The sequence below is a fragment of the Monodon monoceros genome, unplaced genomic scaffold, assembly GCF_005190385.1.
Source record: "Monodon monoceros isolate NGI ecotype Baffin Bay Population unplaced genomic scaffold, NGI_Narwhal_1 Super_Scaffold_11, whole genome shotgun sequence".
Classification (NCBI taxonomy): Eukaryota; Metazoa; Chordata; class Mammalia; order Artiodactyla; family Monodontidae; genus Monodon; species Monodon monoceros.
This window is the reverse complement of record NW_021703767.1, coordinates 4,288,086-4,305,363: the sequence shown is the minus strand read 5'-3', so window position 1 is coordinate 4,305,363 and position 17,278 is coordinate 4,288,086. Positions and strand designations below refer to the sequence as shown.

The 17,278-nt window shown below is 45.5% G+C and overlaps 1 protein-coding gene across 1 annotated transcript in view; it reads left to right on the top strand.

Moving 5' to 3' along the window:
* Positions 1-5,095: 5,095 nt before the first annotated feature.
* FAM3B (family with sequence similarity 3 member B) overlaps positions 5,096-17,278 on the top strand; it is a 53,514-nt gene continuing 41,331 nt past the window's right edge. The window contains exon 1 of the mRNA XM_029214636.1: positions 5,096-5,186. Within this exon, the coding sequence (XP_029070469.1) occupies positions 5,096-5,186 (91 nt within the window). The remainder of the gene's footprint in view (positions 5,187-17,278) is intronic.

The window sequence follows — 17,278 nt, the reverse complement described above, 5'->3', positions numbered from 1 at the left end:
GGAAGGCGCTTTGAACTCTTCTAGCCCCTCCAGGATGGAGAAGGCTATGCGAGTGGGTCACACGTGCGGTGGCCCGGGCGGCTGGTCTCACGATTCCTCAGGTGGTCGGCCTTGCGTCACTCATCAGTAAGGCCTGTGTTTCCCTCGTCCCGTAAAACTAGCTGACGTGCTGAGCCTCAGGCCTGCTCTTCTAAGGCTTCCGTGGGGCAGCTATGTGACCGATGTGGGCAGGGCCCCTCTGACAATCCCCTCCCTATAAGATATGGATGCTAGCGGCCACCTGACCATGGGCACGCAGGTTTGCATGACACAGGCTATGCGTATCTTTCTGTCCCAGCACCTGCCGAGTTGCCTGACAGGTAGTAGTAACTCAGTTGATGTTCTTTCAATGAATACATGAACAAATGAATGAATGAACGCATTCACTAAGCTGAACTCTTCAAAGAAATAGGAGGTGTGAATAGAAGCAGTTTTTAACATCTTTTAAAAGAGAAGAAAGTGAATCAAAGCAACAGAACTCCACCCCCCGCCAGGAACAGCAAAACTGAGGCTTTCCTGTGGGTCCTTTATTGGGGAAACCTCAAGCAGATTTTTAAAAAGCAGGTAAATATACAATCAACTCATCACGGGGAGAGGAAGAAGGAAGACGTGTTCCCTGCAGCTACGGTTAAAACAAACACGGGACTTACCTGTCTATTTGCTCGGTCATTTGTCCAGTCATTGAAGAAATATTGAGGGAGTGCCAGCTGTGGCCGGGTCCTGTCCAAGGCCCTGGGGATTCTGCTGTGAACGGGTCAAGGGCCCTATCTATCGTCACGGAACTTGTGGTCTGACAGAGAGGATTACACTCCAGATGACAAGCCAGGTAACGTGAAAATGCCTAAACTAGAGTAGGTCCCCTACACATGAACGAGTTCCGTTCCGAAAGCGCGTTCACGAGTCCAATTTGTTCGCAAGTCCAACAAAGTTAGCCTAGGTAGCAATCAACACAATTGGCTATATAGTACTGTACTGTAATAGCTCTGTTTGCAACAGCGCCCAGGTTGCATAACCCTACATACTAACTCAGTAGAACCTAATTCTGTCTATACCCTGGAGCTACCTCGAGTTCTTCTGAAAATGTCAGTTCCTGGGCTCCTTGCTGGACAATGACGTCAGAACCTCAGGGGTGAGGCCTTTTGGTTCTGCAGGTGCGCCTTGTGATTCCAACGTGCGTCCCCAGCTGAGGACAGCGGCCTCCGCCAGCATCCACCATAATGGTGGAAATCGTGGGCTGGGGGAGAAGGTCGGTATCTGGGGACTTTTTACATTCCTTGCTATTTCCCAGCATACATTTCTTTTTCTAACACGGGCTGCCAGTGGCAGGGGGTGGAGCGGGGGGGTAGCCTGAAGACAAAGCGCTTTTTGTGGCCTGCTCAGTGTGAGGGCCTCCCTCCGCGTGCTGGTGGTTTCCAACTCTGCCCTGGTGCCCAGAGAGCAGGCCAGGGCTCTCTTCTGCTCCCTTTCCAGAAGCCTCACTGGCCGTTTACATCTGTCCCTATTAGCTTCAAACCCCACAGAAGCCGCAGGTGAGTTTTCATTTCATCTTTATGAAAACTACAGAGGTAGAGGGTTAATAACAATATCAACAGCATGCTGTCTTACAGGTGAGAAAACTAAGGGCTAGAAGAGTTAGGGGGACTAGTTAGCAAAATGGCGGAGCTGGGATTGGAACGCAGGATTTATCAATTCAAATCCAACGCAGTCTTCACTTTATTCCATTGCTTTCCAGAGTCCATTTGTTCGTTCATTCATTCATTTATTCAGAAGGCACTGAAAATTTGCTCTGTACCAAGTATGGTTCTAGCTGCTGGATAAACAAGTCTTAGAGAGTTCCTGTCCACAAGTAAGGGGAACAGGTCATCGGAATACAGTGTGATAAATGCCCCCGGAGGAGCACGAAGGAGAGAGCCCATCGTGCTGTGCTGTCCGCAGCCCGAGTCCCACCAGCCGTGTGACAGTGTACAACTCACTGCAGTTCTCAGACCCTCAGCTGCCTCGTCTGTAAAATGAGTAGAACAATTCTACCCTCCCTGGATTGTCATGTATACAGTGACATCATGGAAGTCACAGGTCTCATTACGGGTCGGTTCATTCATTCATTCGCTCTGTTAACATATTGGGGGAGGGAAGGGAGGGAGGTGATGACCGTGTGAATCGAAGTCAGTGAAAAACGTGACAACTTCTCTCGTTTCTCTCCTTAGAAAGAAGGCAGACATTTTTATTAAACGGGTTTTAAAATTTTTTCTTGTCACCTCTTGAGAAACGTGTGTGTGTGTGTGTGTTTAACTTCTTGTCACTCCACTGGTCACTGTTAGACTTTTTGAGGGAAAAGCAGCTTTTGGTTTTTAAAAGGGACGTTTCCATCACGAGAACAGAGTAAGCCAGGTTCCTTGGCACAATCGCTGTAAGGCTATACAACCAAACGGAGGTTTTGCTTTGCATTCCTCACCAGGTATTCTGACTTTTTTCCCACCCTCTGAGGTCAAGAACAAACTGTGAGAATGATTTGTATGTTTTTATTTCTCTCAGAAAACCTCTCTTCTCCAGCCAGATCCTGTGTTGATCAAACACACCTTAGCTGTCAACACTGATGACGGTGATCACTGGAGATGCACTCCTCTCCCTGATCCGGTGGCCTGAACTCCAATTACAGTTACTGCTAGGAGCCAAAAGCATTGTTTTATGGAATAAATGTCCATAAGTACAAGCTTATTATCACTCCCAGTTGAATCCAGTTCGAGGCCCTTGAAGATCAGGCCTTCAAAGAGATAAGATTTGTACGTAACACGTAGGTATGGAGACATTGCCGTGGGCAAGCCACTGAACCCGAGTATCAATTTCGTTATCGGCAAGAGAAGGGTTTGGAGAAGACTCCCCATAAGAGGTCTCCTTCCAGCTCCTGGAAGGGCATGTAACCCCAGGTTTGGATTATCACTGCTTGTGTCCCCCCACCCCCTGTTCACATGTGGAAGCCCTAACCTACAGCATGATGGTATTTGGACATGGGATCCCTGGGGGTAATTGGGTCTAGATGAGGTCATGAGGGTGAAGCCTCCTGATGGGATCAGTGTTCTGAGAAGAAGAGGAAGAGACACCACAGGGCTCTCTCTCTCTCAGACACACACACACACACACACACACACACACACACACCCTCTCTCGGTCATGTGAGAGGTCAGCTGTCTGCAAGCCTAGAAGAGAGAACTCACCAGGAACCTAATCGGCAGGAACCTTGATCTTGGGCTTCCAGCCTTCAGAACTGGAGAAAATAAATTTCTATGACTGAAGACCCCCAGCCTGTGCTATTTTGTTACAGCAGCCCCAGATGACTAACACAACTGCACCGGGATTAAAATGCTCAGAGGGAGTTGAACTAAGTGAAGCCTGGACTTTTCACCTGCTCTGCATTTTCGGAGGCATCCATCCGTTCAACACATATTTTATTCCTGAGCGCTTGCTGGGTGCCCCACCTGTGCTGGGTGCTGGGGACGTAGAGAATAAACACAGTCCCAGCCTGCCAGGGTCCTACAGGCCAGCAGGTGCGACAGCCATGGAAAGAAGCCATTAACCCGGCTTTATAACAAATAGAGAAAAGAACCGTGAGGGGCACGGGTCAGGAGAACGAAGGGGAGGTGGGGAGCATTTTCACAGAAACATTTTAATATGGAAGTTAATTCTACAGCACTTCATCCAGGGCTTCTCATACTTTTTTTTTTTTTTTTAAATGAAGCATGATTATAAAAGGACAGAGGACTTTGGCAGTGGGGAAGCCAAGCCCTGACCTGAAGAAGTGGCGAGGATTGTGCTGGTGGACAGAGCACTGAATGGGGGCTTCCTGGCTGAGGGAGCTCATACACTGCACCTGAAGTGGGCCATTTCCAACATCCAGCCCTTTTTTTTTTATTGAAGTGTAGTTGACTCACAGTGTGGTGCCAATCTCTGCTGTACAGCAGTGACTCAGTTATACACATATAGACATTCTTTTTTTAATATTCTTTTCCATTATGTTTATCACAGGATATTGAGTATAGTTCCCTGTCCTATAGATTAGGACCTTGTTTATCCATGCTCAATGTAATAGTCTGCATCTACCAACCCCAAACCCCCAGTCCATCCATCTCCCTCCCCCCTTCCCCCTTGGCAACCACAAGTTCATAGCAACACGGCCTTCATCAAAAAACAAGAAAAATCTCAACTAAACAACCTAACCTAGCACCTAAAAGAATGAGAAAAAGAAGAACAAACAAAATGTAGAGTCAGCAGAAGAAGGAAATAATAACGATCAGGGAGGAAACAAATAAAATAGATATTAAAAAAACAACAGAAAAAAATCAACAAAACCAAGAGCTGGTTCTTTGAAAAGGTAAACAAAATTGACAAACCTCTGGCTAGGCTCACCAAGAAGAGAGAGAACCCAAATAAACAAAATAAGAAATGAAAAAGGAGAAATCTCAACTGATACTGCAGAAATACAAAAAAACCATAAAAGAATACTATGAACAATTACATGCCAACAAAGTTGACAACCTAGAAGAAATGCACAACTTTCTAGAAACATACAGCCCACCCTTTTTGAATGCACTCCCCTTAGCCTCGGGAACTTGGCTGTGGGCATCGCACAGAGCAGCCTCATACAGGGAGAAGGCTCATTTGGTCGAGCAATTTCAGCAAACACAGCCCCAGGCAAGGCTAAGGGAGTGCAGGGGCCACCAGGCAGGGCCGCCTTAGGAAGGTCGCTGCGGGCTCCTGCTTCTCCCGGGGGTCCACCCGGCAGGGAAAATGGTGTGGGCCCAAGGGAGCACGTGGAGGGGACAAGAAAGGCGGTGACGGAACCCGGGGAACACGTGGGGAGGTGCGTGGTGGGCAGGAAAGGCAGTGATGGACGCAAAGGCCACACCCACACCCGGCATCTGCGACTCGGGAGAGGCCGTAGAGATGAGTTGCTTCACCTGCCGTCCGGCGGGAGGGGAAGCCCGTGCGGATTCGACGTGCGGTCCCAGAGCGGCGGGAGAGCCTGTGTAGACCCGGCCAGGCGTACGCGGCAGTGGCGGGGATGGCGTGGACGGCGTGGGCGCGGCGCCGACTGCTCCCAGCGCGCGGAGACCAGAAGTGGCCGAGCGGCGAGACAGGAGGCGCAGCTCCGGGTCTGAAGGTGCCGGGGGCGGGGCGGGACGGAGGCGGGGGCGGGGTCAGGGCCGAAAGGAGACCCGGGCGGGATGCTGGGCGGGACGGGACCGCGGGGCCCGGGCCGGGGTCGGCTGGGAATCTGGCCGCCGAGCAGGCCGCCGAGGGTGGGAGCGGCACGCCAGGGGCTCTCAGGGACGAGCCCGAGGGTAGCGGCGCGGCTGATTTCCGGGGACGGAGAGCCTCACGTCGGGGATGCCCTGCAGGGGTCGGACTCCAGTCCCCCGGCCTCCTCAGCGCGTGGGACACCTGCGCCCGCCTCCGTCCTCGTCCCCCGAGGGGGCCTGAGGGCGAACACCACTTGACCCAGGACCTCCCGGCTGGCTGCCACCTGCGCCCCCGACCCCACCTGAGCGGCCAGCGACCGCGCCCCCCGCAGAGGCTTCCAGAAGCTGCAGCGGGGGAGGGCGAGCCTCTGCTGTTCCCCGAAAGCATCGGCAGGCATGGCGATTCCCGGGGGCGGGGGGGCGTGGCAAAGAGGAAAGGAGGGGTGGCAGCAGGTAGAGGGACTAGTGAGGGCTGTCAGAGTGACGTCATGAGAACCGCGTGGCTCGGGGACCCCAGGGGATTCTGCGCTCGTGACTTCTGCAAGGTCTCGTCCCTCCCTTTTTTCACTCCGTATATCTTCAGTTCTCCAACACCTCCCCGAGGAAAAGTGTTCAAAGCGTTGCGATTCCAAGCTTCAACCGCCTTATTCTGAGGCGACTCCTGGAAGCGCCCCGGGCCGGGTGGATGTCTGGAGGGCTGCGATCTTCACAGGAAGAAGGAAGAGAATAGGGGGTGCTGTGATCCATGCGGGGGTCCAGGCAGTATGCTGTTGGCCTGATAAGGGGTGATTTGCGTTCAGGAAAGGAGAAAGGCGGTCCTACACAGCTGAGAGCTGTGAACGTGTTGCAGCTCAGTCCATCTCACCAATCTCTGAGTTTCAGAAATGTTTTCCGTGTCGTTCCATTTAGCGGTTTTGGACTATTTCGTACCTATGCTGTTGAGATTTTTTGTTTAGTTTTCTTTCCCGAAGGATTTACATGTTTTCTCTTTGGAACATCCTAGGACAGGAGTCATACAGTGTTTCTTTGGTAGCCCCTTACGTTACTTTTTTCTAAATCAAAACTGAAATGCAGCTAGATTTTCTCTTGATCGCTTATGATAGTGAGAGACAAAATGACCCATGAAAATGATAATATCAACCATTTGTGGGATGCCTCTCCTGCATCCAGCATTGTTCTAGGTTCCCTCTCTATTCTGTCCTCTGAGGTGTTGTGCCCCTCCCCCCACCCCCGCCATTGGCTCACACCCCAGACCACCCAGCTGCTAAGGGAAAGAACTAGGAGAACCGAGCCAGTCTGACAGTTTCCATTCTCTTCCTCCTAAAGATTTCAGCCACTGAAGCCAACAAAAATAGTTTCATAAAGAGTGGAAACCAGCAACAAAGGAAAGGAACTTGGGCGTTGGGTTTTTGTTATTGTTTCTCACACGGCTTGTGCTCCAGGTGGGGTGTGTATAAGCAGAGAACTGATTCTCAGGTGACGGAAGGTCGAGGAGGGAGAGGCATGGCGTGTGGTTCCCACGGCCTCTGTGTGGTCAGTGTGTGCATGTGTATTTCCCCTCGACCCTCGAGGACCTGGTGACCTTGGTTTAGATACATCTTTATGAAAGGGGGCGCGATGCTCCGGGAAGGCAGGAGCCCCAACTGCAGGGTCCCAGGTTCTAGCTGAGTGGCTATGGACTACTATCGTCCACCTTGCGCACTCCAACTGCCTCACCCTACAAGGGGGGCGGCCGGGGATCTGGCATCGAGCATAGGATTTCACACTGCTCAGGGGGGCTTACAGCATCACCCACGCCAAGCACTGGACAATTAGATGCCCCTGTAAATTATAGTACTGGTTTATATTACACTTTTAGCCAAAACTTCTTTTCCAGTCTCCAAATGGACCCTCCCTTCAGCAAATGGGCAACAGTCACTCCAGCCTCCCCTAGGAGCTCGTCACTCACTTCTGTATCTATCACTCGAGCTCATGAAAATCGGGTGCCTTTTCTCCCCACAAACGAGTCACCTGTGAAGCCTAACTTCCGCTTCAGTTTCTCACTGTCTCGCTGTGTCAACCACGGCAGCATGATGGTGCCGAAAATATATAGGAGACATTTTAAACCGTGGGATAAAAACACCCCCAATCACAATTACAGGGATCAAAACATTCGAAAAATTTGGACTTTTCCCAATACCTTACGTGTTTCAAAGTGGATTTCTGCAGCTAAGGGTGGGACCCAGCTCTTGGTTTCTGCAGGCAAAATCTTTCGCAATGAAAACTCCAAGGTCACCATGGATTATCTGCACAAACACGCTGGGGCCTTTAGGAGACTGTCGGAGAAACAGTCTGCAAGTAACAACTTGACAACAAAAACAAACAAGACCAGTTCCAAGTGTCCAGATGCACCGCTCTGGACACACCCACCAGTCCTTCCCACGAGCAGTGGCTGTTCATAAAGAAACCCCGGGTACAGTCAGCGTGGGACCTTCAAGTGTGCGTTACCATCTGGCCCATCCAGGTTGCAACCCAGAACACGGAAGCAGCCCAGAATGGTGACGGAAAGGAGGTCAGAGGGGTGTCTTTACACTCTCAGCTCACTGTTCCCGGCTTCTTGTGGCCCCATTCAGACTCAGAGGTCTACGCCTTCTGCCAAGCCAGAGTCCACAGACCCTGGATGGCTCTCTTCCTCCCTACCCATTGCAGACCAGGAAGCTGCTGACAGAGTTCTGATTAGGAAGAGGGTTGAAAGTTTTCACCCAAGAGGTGCCTTCCCCAGCCTCAGGCTTCTTCCCTCTCCCTCCCTCATCTTGCTCCAGGGCAGCCCGATGTCCCACTTGTCATCACCCCCAGCATCCCCGGCTCCAGCGTCCCGACGTCACCAGTGCCTCCCCACAGCGCACTGCATGACCCCTTGCGCGAGAGGCTTTACGGGTCACTGTACACGTACTCGGCCCCTCCCCCTTGCCGAGAGTTTTCCTTTCTGCAGGTGGGTCCTCCCTAGGACCCTGTGTTGCTGCTTCACTTTTCATAACTTTGCACTAAAAGGTGAGCTGCCTAAGACCCAGGTCTTTGTCAGTTTTGTCCCCTGATGCATTTGGGGGGCTTAAATAGTGCCTGCCATCTAGTAGATGCTTCATAAACATTTGACGAATTGAATTGGATTGAACTGAGACCTGTAACTCCGCAGAGCTGCTCTGTCTGGGTTTCTGGCCCCTCAACGCAAGGTTGGAAGAGCTCTGAAGGGTCAGCCCTTCCACCCTCCTATGGCCTTACAGGATGTGTTCCAGGACATGAAGAGCCTTTGCTTTTCTCGTAGTTGATCAGCTCGCCAGGGGCCTGAACTTCGCTCCCAACTCAGCCGAGTCTCTGGCTGCCTCAAAGCCTTATAGGACCAAGTGCAACATGCATAAATAATGAAATGTCCGGGTGCCTACTAGCTGCAGGTGGTCTGCACTGGTACATTCCATGCCTTAGCTCACTTAATCTCAGCAGCTCTGAAAATGGTGTTATTCTTAACCATTTCACAGATTAAAAATAAAACCCCGAGGGACTTTCCTGGTGGTCCAGTGGTTAAGACTCCGCACTCCCAATGCAGGGTGCCTGGGTTTGATCCCTGGTCAGGGACCTAGATCCCGCATGCCGCAACTGAAGATCCCGCGTGCTGCAACTAAGACCCGGCGCAAACAAATTAATTAATTAATTAAAAAAACCCCAAACCCTGAGGTTTAAGGATATTAAATTAGTTGCTCCAAATCTATTAGTGCAGTGTGGGACACTGGTGGAAACCCAGGTCTGTCTGACTCCAAATCCAGTATCTCTGGCCCTTTCATTTCTAAAGGGTCTGCTCAGTATTTTAATCAGACAGCCCAAAGCAGCCGTCCTCAAACTTTTTCATCTCAGGACCCCTCTGTACACTTAAAAGTGACTGAAGACCCAGAAAAGTTTTTGTTTCTGTAGGTTACGCATTTGAAATTAAAAGTGAGGACATTTAAAAATATTTGTTAACTGATTTCAAAATAACACTAGAGTATTGCATGTTAACATAAATGTTTTTATGAAAAATAATTTTACTTTCCCAAACAAAATATCTAGTGAAAGGAGTGGCATTGTTTTACACTTTTGCAAATCTCTTTAATGTCCTTAGCAGAAGACAGCTGGGTTCTCACAGCGCCTTTTGTATTCAGTCTGTTGCAATATGTTGTTTTGGTTGAAGGATTGGCAAAACTCTGGCCTCACGTAGATATGTAGTCGGAACAGTGTGGAGTATCTTAATATCCTTCTCACATAATTGTGGACATCCTTCTTTGATACTATGCCAAAATCCAACAAATGGTAGTTTCTTAAAGATGAATTGCAACGTAGAATCTAAAAATGAATGTTTCTTACTCTGTTACGTGAAAATGTACTGGTCTGTTTGGCACTTGGAACGGGTCTTTTGTCCTTGCATGATTTTGTATCATTCTGCATCCATCATTTGGAAAATGCTGGTTCACTGAGTCATGTAGACCTTCTCAGTATACGGTGGAAATCTCCACCATACACTCCTGGGAGGATGAGAGTGGAAAAGGCAATTAATGTTATAGTGTATAAGTTTCGACCTTGCAAATTCCCTGAATGGTCTCATGGACCCTCCAGGGGTCCTCTGACCATACTTTGAGAACTGCTGGTCTGTAGTATAAACTGAATGGTCATTGACCACAAAGCCCTGTGAGAGGACACAAAAGAAATAAAAAATTAAATCCAATGATCCTAACACTTAAAAAGAAAAGTATGTTTAATTCAGTATGTGAAATTAAGGAAAGGCAAAAAAAAAAAAAAAAAAAGCAGTGAGCACTTAATTTTACAAAGCAGTAAGAAAAACCAAAACACTGGGTCTCATTCTCTTTGTGTACATATGCATGAGTGATGATGACCAATCTGTGCAGCTACTCGTGACCCCAAGTCACATCCATGCCATGGCTCCTAGACCAGCCTCCTGTGAGCGGAGGGTAGCTGGAGAGTCTGGGATGATGAGAAGCATGTGGGGAAGAGAGGCAGCAGCGAGAAAGAGAGGCTTGGTGGAAGTCTTGAAGGAAGAGCAGGATACAGTGTAGTGGGGGAGTGTGTCCAGGTTGAGACAGGACCACAGACTGTTCCCTCCAATCTCCCCGAAGAAGGGTGAACACAGCTTGCAGTGTGGGCAGCCAATCAGAGCCAAGGGCAGGCTTCAGAGGGGGCCACTCCGGGTCTGAAATGGCACTTGACCAGGGTGGCTTGTGTGCTGCGTTGGCCAGACTGAGCTGTAAATGTGCTTCTGTGGCACCGTCCAGCTCTGTCATCTGTCCCCTACAATAAACCTACTTCATTGAAGTATACTTTATATGCGTAAAATACACACATAGCCCTGTAACTTCCACCCAAATAAAGAACTTCTCCATCGCACAAGTAAGTTTTCCCCGTGCCCTTTCCCATTGAATATCTTTCCAACCCTGTGCTCAGAGGAGACCACTATTCTATCTCTTTTCACCACAGATTAGTTTTATCCAGTCTTGAACTTCATCTAAATGTGATCAGTCATTCAGTAGGTAGTAGGTATGCATGTTGTTTTTGAGAGTTATCCGTGTTGTTGCACTTACCAGCAGTGCCTTCTTTTTTTTTTTTTTAAATCAGTGAGTATTTTACCCTAAGTATATACCACAATTTGTTTATCTGTTTTCCTGTTGATGGACTTTTGGGTTATATCTGGGTTTTGACTATAATCTTCTGTGGATACTATGAACATAAATGCATGCAGTTTGTTTTCCAGGGGATAGCCTTGGGGTGGAGTTGCTGCATTGTATGCTAAGTGTATGTTTAACGTTATTGGAAACAACAGCAGAATACACATTCTTCTCAAGCTCACGTGGAATGGTCACCAAGATAGAGCACATTCTGGACCATAAAACACACTTTAACAACGATAAAGTAATAGAAATTATACAACATCTGTTGTCAGACTATGGTGGAATCAAACTAAAATTCAATAACAGAAAGATATCTGGAAAATCCAAAAATACATGGATATTAAACAACACACTTCTAAAGAACACATGGGTCAAAGAAGAATTCTCAAGAGAAATTTTAAAATATTTTGGACCAAATGAAAATGAAAACACAACTTATCAAAATTTGTGGAATGCGGCCAAAGCAGTACTTAGACAACATTTATAGCATTGAATGCATGTATTAGAAAAGAAGAAAGATCTGAAGTTAATAACCTAAGTTTCTACCTTAGGAAACTAGAAAATGAAAAGCAAATCAAATCCAAAGTAAGTACAAGAAAACAAATAATAAGAATTAGGGCAGTAAAATAGAAAATAGGAAATCAATTAAACCAAACACTAGTTCTTTGAAAAGATCAACAAAATTGATAAGCCTCTAATCAGACTAACTAAGATAAAACAAGAGGGAACATAAATTACCAATATCAGAAATTAAATTGAAACCATCAGTACAGGTCCTATGGACATTAAAAGGATAATAAAGGAATACTGTGAACAACTTCTATGCCCACAGATTTCATACTCTAGATGAAATGGGCGAATTCCTTAAAAGACACAATTTGCCAAAACTCACACCAGAAGAAATAGCCAATTTGAATCAGCCTATATTCATTAAAGAAATTGAATCAATAATTAATAACCTTCCAAAACAGAAAGTACCAGGCCCAAATGGGTTCACTGGTGAATTCTGACAAACATTCAAGGGAGAAATTGTAATAATTCTCTACACTCTCTTTCAGAAGATAGAGGGAATACTTCCAACTCATTCTGGGATGCTATCATTACCCTGTTATCAAAACCAGATAAAGACATTACAAGAAAAGAAAACTATAGACCAGTATCTCTCGTGAACATAAAGGCAAAATTTCTCAACAAAATATTAGCAAATAAAATCCAACAATGTATAAACAGAATTTTACACCACAACCAAGCAGGCTTTATCTTAGCTATGCAGGAGTGAATCAATATTCAAAAATCAATTAGTGTAATCCATCACATGAACAGGCTGAAAAAGACAAATCACATGATTGTATCAATAGATGCAGAAAAAGCATTTGACAAGATCCACCGCACCCACAACACAGAGTTCATGATTAAAACTCCCAGGAAACTAGAAATACAGAGGAGCTGCCTCAACTTGATAAAGAATATCTACAAAATAATCTACAGCTAACATCGTATTTAATGGTGAGAAACTCGAGGCTTTCCCACGGAGATCAGGTACAAGGCAAGGATGTCCCCTCTCACTACTCCAGTACTGGACATTCTCTCTATTCATTAAGACTACTAAGAAAAAGAAAGAAAAGGTATACACATTGGGGAGAAAGAACTAAAACTGTCTTTGTTCACAGATGACATGATCATCTATTTGAAAATCCGAAGAATCAACAAAAAAACTTTGGGAACTAAGTGATTATAGCAAGGTTGCAGGATACAAAGTTTATCAATTTGACATAAAAGTCCATCTTTTTCTATATATCAGCGATGAACAAGTGGAATTTGAAATTAAGAACACAATACCTTTGAATTAGCACCCCCCAAAATGAAATACTTAGATATAAATCTAACAAAAGGTGTACAAAATCTATATGAGGAAAACTACAGAACTCTGATGAACAAAATCAAAGAAAAACTGAATAAATGGAGAGATATTCTATGTTTGCAGACAGACTCAATATTTTGAAAATGTCAGTTCTTCCCAACTTGATCTATAGATTCAGTGCCATCCCAATCAAAACCCTTATTTTGTGCATGTTGGCAAACTGATTCTAAAGTTTATTTGTAGAGGCAAAAGACCCAGAATAGCCAACACAATATTGAAGGAAAAGAACAAAGTCAGAAGACTGTCACTACCCGACTCCAATACTTACTGTAAAGCTACAATAATCAAGGCAGTGTGATATGGGTGAAAGAAAAGGCAAATAGATCAAGGGAACAGAATAGAGAGCTCAGAAATAGCCCTGCATTAAGTATAATTAACTGATCTTTGACAAAGGAGCAAAGGCAATACAGTGGAAAAAAGCACAAATGGTGCTGAAACAACTGGACATTCACGTGCAAAAAATGAATCTAGACACAAATCTTATACCCTTTACAAAAATTAACTCAAAACTATAAAATTCCTAGAAGTTAGCATGGGAGAAAACCTATGTGGTCTTGGGTATGGTGATCAGCCTTTTTAGATGCAATGCCAAAGGTACCTTCCATGAAAGAAATCATTGATAAGCTGGACTTATTAAAATTGGATACTACTACCCTGAAAAAGACAATGTCTAGAGAATTGTAAGACAAACTGCAGACCTTTAACAATCTGATGAAGGACTGTTATCCAAAATATACAAAGAACTCAAAACTCAACAACAAGAATACAGACAACCTGTTAAAGTGGGCCAAAGACCTTACCAGACACCTCACCAAAGAAGATACACAGCTGGCAAATAAGCATAGGAAAAGATGCTCCACATCATATGTCTTCAGGGAAATGCAAATTAGAACAAAAATAAGTTACCAAAGCACACCTATTTGAATGGCCAAAATCTTGAACACTGACAACACCAAATGCTGACAAGGATGTGGAGCAACAGGAACTCACGTGCATTGCTGGTGGGAATGCAAAATGGTCCAGTCACTTTGGAAAATAGTTTGGCGGGTTCTTACAGAACTAAACATATGCTAAGCATACGATCTAGCATTTGTATTCCTTTGTACTCACCCAAAGGACTTGAAAATTTATGTTCATATGAAAGCCTGCACCCAGATGTTTATAGCAGCTTTACTAATAATTGCCAAACCTTGGAAGTAACCAAGATTTCCTTTAGTACGTGAGTGGATGAAGAAACTGGTATGTTTAGACAATGGAATATTTCAGTGCTGAAAGGAAGTGAGCTATCAAGTCATAAAAAGATATGGAGGAACCTTAAATGTATAGCACGAAGTGACAAAAGCCAACCTGAGAAGACTGTGCACTGTATGGTTCCAACTACATGACATTCTGGAAAAGACAAAATTACAGAGACAATAAAATAATCAGTGATTGGCAGGGAGTGGGTTGGAAGGATGACTAGGCAGGGCAGAGGGGTTTTAAGGCAGGGAAATCACTCTGTATGAGTCCATAATGATGAATATATGTCATTATACATTTGTGCAAACGGGTACAAAACCGAGAGTGAGGTCTAATGTAAACTAGACTTTTGGTGTTCATGATGTGTCGGTTCATTATAATGATGTGTAGGTTCATCAATTCTTACAAATATACACTCTGGTGGGGATGTTGATAATGCAGGACAGGAGATATACAGGAAATTCTGTATCTTCCCCTCAATTTTGCTGTGAACCTAAAACGGCTCTAAAATTTTTGTGTTAATTAAAAAAAAAAAAGATGTCTAGTATGTTTAGGTCCCAAGACATTAAGGTGTGGTTGAGACCATCCTCTGCTCCGAATGCCTTTCATTTGTAACCCTTGTTGGAAGAAGGAAACCAAGGTTGGTGAGGTTGGTATTTATTACCTTTAATTGGATGATTCCTTCCCTGTTTCTGATCTTCCCCCTTCCCAGGGTCTTGTAGATCCTCCTGTTTCCTGGGCTCTGCCCCTTGAGCAGCCTTCTGGGTCCTCATCTCAGATCAGCTCCATAACCCCACTCTCCTCGCAGGGCGCTGCCGCCTCCTGACTTGCCGTCTCTTACCGTGGAAATCAGTGGTTTGCGCATTATCCACGTGTTCACCAGAGACCTGTGAAGAAGCCCCTCTGTGTCAGGCTCTGTTCCAGGCCCTGGGGTCCCAGAGATGCTCACAATGAGGCCCTGCTTTGGTGGAGCTTATATCCTACCGAAGGAGACAGACAGTAAACAGCCCCCCAAACAAGGAAAAGAATTTGGATGGGGATAAGAGCAGTGAAGAAGAGCCATGGGGAGTGACGGGTGGGTCCAGGGAAGCCCTCTCGGAGGAGCCCCCCTTGTGTGCAGATGTGACTGTCAGGAAGGAGACATTGATAGCTTCAATCACCAGTCTCAGGGGTAGTCTGAGGGCCTTTTGATGTCCTCTTCTCCGTATCTTTTACATCTCCTGCTTGTTTTCCTCTTTCACTGTAACGTCCTTCTAACACCCCAGCATCCTGGTGCTCTCCACCAGTCTGAGCTTGCCATCGCGCTGTGCCTCCAGGGATGCGCCCCCCAGCCCTGTGGAAGCGTACCATGAAGCCACATTTTACCCAAGGGCACTTGTTAACCCCCCGAGTTAGAGCTGAGGAGTCTGACAGTAGACTCTGCCCACCAAGTAATCGGGAGCCCAACTCCATTGACGTAGACGTTAACCTCAAGTGAACAGCTTGTGTTGAATTATATCCTATTTTGAATTGACTGGGTTGTCCAGGGATTTTCAAGCCTTGAATATATACAATTTTAAAAGATGGTCCCGGTGTGGTAATGACTCAGACCCCTCGCAAAAGCAAACACATATCTTTTCTGGAGAAAATTATTTTCACTAGCCTCAAGACATCCTTCTACATAGTTTTTTAAATGCACTCTCCAGTGCACCTCCAGGAAAACAGCTTCCAAGCATTTCAGACAAATCAGGATCATCAGATGTAGTCTGTTTACTAGGTAGGCTGATTATGACCAATGAACTAAAAGCAGCCTTTGAGATACCTTCAGGAAACAGAATTTTATAAAAAGTCATTAACAGTTTTGAAAAGGAACCCAATAGAATTTCTAGAAATAAAAAAATACACAGTAACAACAGCAACAAGCTCAAGGAACAGGTTTAGCAGCAGATTCCATAGAGCTGAACACATAATTAGTGAACTGGAGGGAAAGTCAGAAAAAGCTACACACGGAGCAAATAAAGACAAAGGGTGAGTGATGTTAGGGAGACCCAGTGATAAGGTCTCACAGCGGCAGAAGGAGAAGGGGGGAAGTTCGTTTCCAGAAATTTCTGGACATTTCAACACATTTAATCTCCAGCTGTGTGATAAATAAGAAAAAACAGAATTGACTTAATTGTAAAGAAGTTAAATCTAATTATGTAAAAAAAATATTTTTAATTCTTAACATTTTATGTGCTACAGCTTTCTGAGCTGGAGAATTAAACTTAGGAAGCGAGGTTATTCACAGATACAAGTAGATGGAACTTAAGGGTCATGACTATTAAAATACTATTACTAGAGGCCCTGGAGTTGTCCTGTTGCTGTGATTTAAGCAAGTAGATAAACTCACAGAGGGAATAAGTGTGGAGTCACTTGGAATCCTGCAGAATCCTCGCTCACTCACTGATGAACTTTGTGACGTTTGATGTTTCACTTTGCCATTTACAAAATGGTTCAGATGTCTTCCCTTTGGCCTATTGTGCAGTTGAAAAAGATTTCTCAGTGAAACGGCCAGAACAGAACATGTCCCGTGGTGGGGCGCTCCATGGCTGGAGGGTGGTAACTGTCATGAACAGTCAGCTGAGTTCAAAGTGCATGTGGAAAGTAAACATGAACTTATTTACAAAACAGAAACAGACTCACAGACTTAGAGACCAGACTTATGGTTACCAGGGGGAAGGGCGTGGGGGAGGGATAGAATAGATTGGGAGTTTGGGACTGACAGGTACACACTGCTATATTTAAAATAGATAACCAACAAGGACCTACTGTATAGCACAGGGGACTCTGCTCAGTACTCTGTAATAACCTAAATGGGGGAAAAAAATTGAAAAAGAATAGATACAGGCATATGGATAACTGAATCACTCTGCTGTACACCGGAAACTAACACAACATTGCTAATTAGTATACTAATTACTAATATACTCCAATATAAACTAAAAAAATTTTTTAAATATTAAAAACGTTCATGTGGGAAGTAAACATGCAAGAATTGCTAGGAAATACCTAAGCAGAAGGAAATAAGGCAGAAAGAACAGAATATAAAGTCAGACATGGACACGATTACACACGGGACTTAATATGAGGAAGGGGCATTTCAGACCAATGGAGGGAGATTTTCATTCAACAAACAGTGA